The following is a 6,806-nucleotide window of genomic DNA, read 5'->3' on the forward strand; positions in this document are numbered from 1 at the left end:
TATATATATATATACACACACACAAAAATATAACCTAATGCTGTTGTTAGTCTCTGTACTGAAAGTATAAAATGAAACGTACAGACAAGAAAACTGGAAAAATATTTGTTGATTTCTTAATTTAGTTTCCGTTGGTTAGAGAGGTTTGATTTGTATTATAAACGTTGGTGAAAGAGAAAATAGCTTAATTCAGAAACAATGCAAGTTTAAAAATGAATCGATATTTTTTCTTTCATTGTAAATTATATGCACTTGGCTCTAGGCAGGGTGATCCCACGCTACTTTTTTAATTTTAGGCTTATTATACTAACACTCACTACACTTATAATGTTTCACGGCACACACCCCTCACGGTCCCCTTGCACCCACATCACTAAAATCGTAATGGACAGACGGTAATCGAAATATTCTATTTGTATTAATGCATTTTAGCTTTTATGACTCCTCCTATTTGGAGAAATCAAGCATGACGCAACACACACCAGGTTATATGAGAACTTAGAGGCCCGAGGACCTAGTAGTGTTGATTTATAATGAGTACTTTAAGAATTAAATGTTGTTAGTAAGTAATAAGAATCAGTGATTTAAGGACCTATTAGTAATAGCCATACAATGTAAACTTTTAGACGGTATTTTGATCAACTTATCGTTACTTGCGTAAAATAATCATTAAGTTACTCCCCACTAGCTGCCATTGCATATTCGATGACCATTAATTTAAAGCTTCAAACTAAGCGACCCTGGCCTGAAAAGCATAAGCAAGTTTTCCCACACTCCCCCTTCGTCCTTTTCCAAGAAAAACACAGTAATGTGATATGTTGTTTGCAACAAACGTGGACACTTAAGCCTGATACTGTACATTGGTTTTCTGTGTGCATGGCTAGTGTGTTCGACAAAAACCAACTACGTCACATGTATCCCACCTAGTCTTCGAACTATAGTTGTACCGACATGAAAAATCACTCAACAGATAGCTTGCATGGAATACTGTCTTCTCCTAGACCGTAATATAACTGCTTTTCCTGTCTATAATATGGATGAAACGTGATCAATTCATAACGACTGTTGTCATTAGAAGCTAAAGATCTTCTATTAGAGTTTTGTCACATATTAACTCTGTAAAATCTCCCAAAAGAATTAAGAAAATCGATATGTCTTAACAACAGAAAACAGAAAAAAAAGGTCCTCTTCTTGTTTGTGAAAAATAATGAAAACAATACAGTTTTGTGTCCTTACATTTATAATGTTTCTTTTGCTTTAATAGTGAGAACTGACCTTCCATCACGAATAATGTTATAACCAACAAATCAGATTGCATGGATTACTTTGTTTCTAGATAATTTAAATGATGTAATCTGTAACACTATTCAAGAATAGAATCTGCTACCATTATGAACTGTATAAAAAGACCAACGTTATTTCGTTAATACAGTGTACTTACTTCATTAAGATCAGTCCTGGAGTTCAAGTTCATCTTGCCTGTTTGTTCTGGTTTTATTATACGGAAAACAAATGAGATGAATGGCAATAAAGGATCGTTGTTATTTTGATCAAACAGCTTAACCTGGTTTCTTCAATATCAAGAAAACAACCATAATATATGTACGTGCTGGGATATAAAGGCCTAAGTAATAACTGGAGTAAATAGTGATAAAGAATCGTTGTTATTTTGATCAAACAGCTTAACCTGGTTTCCTCAATATCAAGAAAACAACCATAATATATGTACGTGCTGGGATATAAAGGCCTAAGTAATAACTGGAATAAATAGTGATAAATAATCGTTGTTATTTTGATCAAACAGCTTAACCTGGTTTCCTCGTTATCGAGAAAACAACCATAACACCTCTACGTGCTGGTTTATATAGGCCTAAGTAATAACAGGAGTAAATAGTGATAAAGAATCGTTGTTATTTGGATCAAATAGCTTAACCTGGTTTTCTAAATATCAATAAAACATCTATAATATTTTGTGTGCGCTGTACTTTATAAGCCAAAGTAATAAGTGAGGTAAATAGCTATAAAGGATCGTAGTCATTTTGATAAAGTAGTTTAGCCTAGTTTCATAGATATCATGAAAACAACCATAATATTTGTATGCGCTGGTTTTTATTATAGGCTTCAGTAATAACTGAGATAAAGGGGAAGAAAAGATAATTGTTATTTACATCAAGCAGTTTAGCCTAGTTTCCTGGACATCATGAAGACAACCCAGTGCCGTACTGATCTTTGTTATCGTCCTGTGCTAACGCACCGCTCGCACTACCCATGGTACGGCCCTGAAACAACCATATATTTGTAGTTGTTGACCTTGCGAAGTATGTGTATTTTACGAAGTTACTAGCTATATGGTGCTTATGCAGTATTGAATGCTGTATGTTAATAAGTAATTGTACCAAAAGTAATCACTGGGATTGGCAAAACTATTGAGGGTACATCTTGAATATCATGCTGATAACACAGGCCTGGAAATTTAAAATTCATAAAAGTTGTTTTGATTTTAATAACGAATTTTTCATAATTCAACTACACAGACTCCGAAAATAATATTTTTTTTCTATCACGTAAAGATTTTTTACAAATCGGGGGAAGAAAACTCTTACTTAGATCAAATTATTATTTCGTTTATAAAAACGAATATTTATTATGTCTGTTAATAAAAATAAAAACAAACTGAAGAAAAGTGAAAAACACTGAAGTAAAACGAATATGCATCCTCGTTCATCCTGTTATTTTTTTTTTTTTTTTGAAATCTACGTGTTGTGGTCTTTCTTTTATGTATTGCGTTATGATGTTTTGTGAAAAATCTGTACACGATGAATAAAAATGGATATCATTTTCGGATTCTGCGTACGAGAATTACTGTAGAACATGTAAAACGTTCAAGACAATAAAACCATCGCAGGCCTGTGTAAGCGATCCTTCCAAACAACCCATGATTATTGCTCAAAGACAAAAAATAATAAGTATTTAACCAAGAGAGGGGAAAAATGGGTTTTGTGGACGTGTATTACAAAAGAAAAAACAATATTTGATCAAGAAAGGAGTACATTGCTGGTGATTACTGTACTTACAAAGGAAAACATGTGTATTACTTTCTCTGCAAGTCATTTGGTAGTGTAAGAACACTCTTCAATGACAGCGGAAAAAGATAAACGTTTCGTTGACACAAATCTCACAGGGATGTCGTTCCTTATTCTCAAAAAACGTAGAGGACCACGTGACAAAGCTTTGACACAAAAAATATTCACTGGCGCAATGTCATTTTTCAACGTCTGGCAGTGAACAGTTTATCTCTTTCAATTGAGACGAAACTATGTATCAATCTGGAAACAGAAACTTACTGGGAAATCCAGATTTCTGAACAAAAGAACATATTCAACGAGTTGTAACAAATGACGCGAGAGTTACCTGGTGAAATATATTTAAGATGAATTGCTTCAGCATCTGCGCGGGAGAAAAACTGAAGCCACGAATTCTCAAACATGTGAAAGATTCCAAATGACCTTCGGTGCTTCTGGACTATACAGCCAGCGTTAGCCAAACAGAGCAACCATCTTTCATGATTCGACACGTTGAGACATCTGAATGTAAAATTAAGGTTGTGAAGCAGTTTTTGTTTTGTAGAAACTGCAGAAATATTGGGTTAATTTCATCACTAATGCAAAATATAGGATCTTACGGTCTACCACATAAAATTATATTTGTCGATATATTATAATATATGTGAAAAAATGAAAGGAATGCACCCAAATACTAAATAATATCCGTTAGATATAAATTATTTTTGTTATTTCGCGCTTTGTGAATGCCATGGTTTAAATCTCGTTGTTAGCGAAGTAACAAAGTGTTCTGTAAAAACGGTGTCTTGTTTGGCATTTTACAGATCAATTATCTTTTATTTGATGTATCCATGAATAGATGGTACATATTTAAAGAACAAGCACCACAGTTAAGCTGTTTTCTACATTAGACTAGAAGCCAAAATCGTCTCTGTCGGTGTACTGACATATCAGATTGATGATAACGGTAAACGATAAGACAATGGAAGATAATGTTCGCAGTGTGAGACAGAGTTTAGTCACTCATATCGACAACTTGAAGCTGCTGGTAAGTTTTTATTTTATGGTTCAATATTTTATTTTACATAAACACAGCAGCAAAAGGGCGTAATCGCGAATCTCAACCATTACCTAGACTGGGCCAGAGAGTTCGTATCGGCGCAGAAACATCTCAATGACTTTCATTAAAAGGTATTTGACGATTGTAAAAATAAGTGCACGTGAATTTGCAAACGAACTGAAACTGTCACCCGAATTCAAGGCCAACAAGGATAAAGTTCTATGCAGTAGGAATTGCTTTGATAAAGAACAGCATAAGACTACACAGGACGCAGAGGAATGTTTTCACACAAGTTTTTCTTCTTTCAAATACCTAATGTAATACTGATGTACTGAGTTTTTTGAAAATCAACAGTACGTAACAACTTACATAAAAAGTTGTCTTTTGTACGTGAACATGTTTTAATGTTTCAGAACACGCAGTTCAAGATCTAATTTTTAACAATTAGCATAACTCTTAAATAACCCCGATTTGCTTATCGTCTATATATTATCATATAATTTATGATAAAAATAAAATACAATAATAGAAACAAAACTACAATGATTAATTATTGCTGTTTCAGGGTACTAAAAGTAAAATAACAAAATCAGGCAGATGACTCTTATAAATTACCATCACTACTACAACTATTGTTAGAAAGATCCAATAAGTTTTCTACAACACATATCGTCAAAAAGAGCCATTAAACTATAACTAATAAAAATTTTGCCAGAAAGAACCGTTAAGTTTTACAACAAAACAATACTGTCAGAAATAAACAATAAGTTTTACCACTATGAATATTGTCAGAAAGAACCAATAACTTTTAAAAATATAAATACTGTCAGCAGGAGCCAATGTCTTAACAATAGAACCTAGAATTTTTGAGAAATATCGTTTTACGTGTATTCCTGCGAAATAATCTTCAACAGAAAACAGTGATCAGTTTTGACTTTTAACACGTGTATTTTCTTGATATACAACGAAGCCTACAATTGACGCATGCCCGTCATAGCAACTAGCTAGAGATGAAGTATGTGTAGCCGTTGACGCATCATTTGTCATTGACCGAGACCTGTATTTACGACAGTATGCAATTGAAATCAATGATTTGAAGATATTTTGTTACAGTAACCTACCTGGTTCCGCGTTCTGCGGGTAGGCAGGAAGAGTATGTCCATTGACTGGAACGCTAGGGGAGCCACCTGTCACGTGCAACCGATTCCGCAACGTTACCAACTCCGAACTGAGACTGCGCAGTCGCTGCTGAAGATGAACCGCTTCGTTTGATGAAGAAGATTCTGTAAATTTGTAAAAAGTTCCCTCTTTTATATTTTATTGGTGAAATGAACATTTCGTGCTCTTAAATTAATTAATAATCAATCATGAAATTGAACAAAATATTATAAAAATGAAGTGAATAAAAAAAGAATAAGATATAGATGAGAGGAGAAGATAATTGAATTATACAACTATGCTTATTTAATTAAGAGGATAAGCATAAGCATGGAGAACAAAAAATTGACAAAATCTAAAAATAATGGTACTTCCAGACCGAATTAATGTTCTTGCTGTTCAAATGATCTTGAAACTTTAGATAAATAAGGCACGAAGGTGCAAACATCTTTTTTTTTCAAGTATAAACTGTTAATAAACCAGAAAACATTATATAAGTCGTGTCAAACAGTCCTAACTATCCCGTTTGGTTTTTAAGTGCAATGGGCTATTTGCGTTGTGCTAATCATAAGGATTTGACTCCGAAGTTCGTCGTTATAAGCCTTCAAGCTTAACACTGAGCCATAGTGGCCATAGTGATACTGACCACATGAAAACTGTATTGCCATTGATTACATGTAGCCCTATATATTATCTCGTTAGACCACTCCTGATGAGAAAGAGAATCAGCTTAGAAATTAGCCAAACCAGGATTATGATTTGAAAGGTTGCTTACAATCTGAAATGTAAAGTAAAAATTTCTATATTGGTATAATACTTTCTAGTTTTCAAGCACTTTATGCGTGACTATTAAAGACGTTTATTTGCAATTGTACATAATAATGTTACAAACGGTTTGAGTTTTTCTAGGAAAGCGTCTACCTTAGGATTTGAAACTGACTTGCAGGTTCCAGTAATGAGGCCTTCTTCTGGACCAGAGAAAGGCCTCAATATCAAGACTGAAACGTTGTCCATTCTAAAAACCTAAGGCACAATCCCTCCATAGGAGATTTCAATCCTACATTATCTGCGCTGTCTGGAATTTCAATAAAATACTGTTTAAATTTACATACTTTGCAAACATTGAATAATTTATGCTTTTGTTTATTAAAAACCGTTTTAGTACATATCTATACTATTATTCTGCTTGTTTGTATGTACGACCGTTACGCTTTCTGACCGAGAACCTGCATGCGTAGTTAGAATGTTTCCCCAAGAAAAACCGCGCATGCGCATTATTCATTCGACGACAAACAGTCTGCCTGCGGCAGAGAGCTGCTAAGCTCAGTGAGCAAGTCGCTACAATTGCTGTATGAAACAAGAAGTAACAACAAAAAGGTAAAGTAAATATACTTTACTAACCATTTTGCCCAAGAGAATATTAAAAACTTATCAAAATTTTTAAAAAGGGTTTGACGTTAGGTCGTAAAATAACATTATAAGTTTATTTATCGATAGTATTAAGTACAGTAAAGTTATTCCTAACT

General features: G+C 33.8%; 1 protein-coding gene across 1 annotated transcript in view; it reads right to left on the reverse strand.

The window, feature by feature from the left end:
- LOC106476498 (unconventional myosin-Vb-like) overlaps positions 1-6,806 on the reverse strand; it is a 106,116-nt gene that overhangs the window by 54,418 nt on the left and 44,892 nt on the right. Inside the window, exon 2 of the mRNA XM_022381332.1 lies at positions 5,244-5,405. Coding sequence (XP_022237040.1) covers positions 5,244-5,405 — 162 coding nt within the window. The remainder of the gene's footprint in view (positions 1-5,243; positions 5,406-6,806) is intronic.

This window comes from Limulus polyphemus, unplaced genomic scaffold (assembly GCF_000517525.1).
Source record: "Limulus polyphemus unplaced genomic scaffold, Limulus_polyphemus-2.1.2 Scaffold157, whole genome shotgun sequence".
NCBI lineage: Eukaryota > Metazoa > Arthropoda > Merostomata > Xiphosura > Limulidae > Limulus > Limulus polyphemus.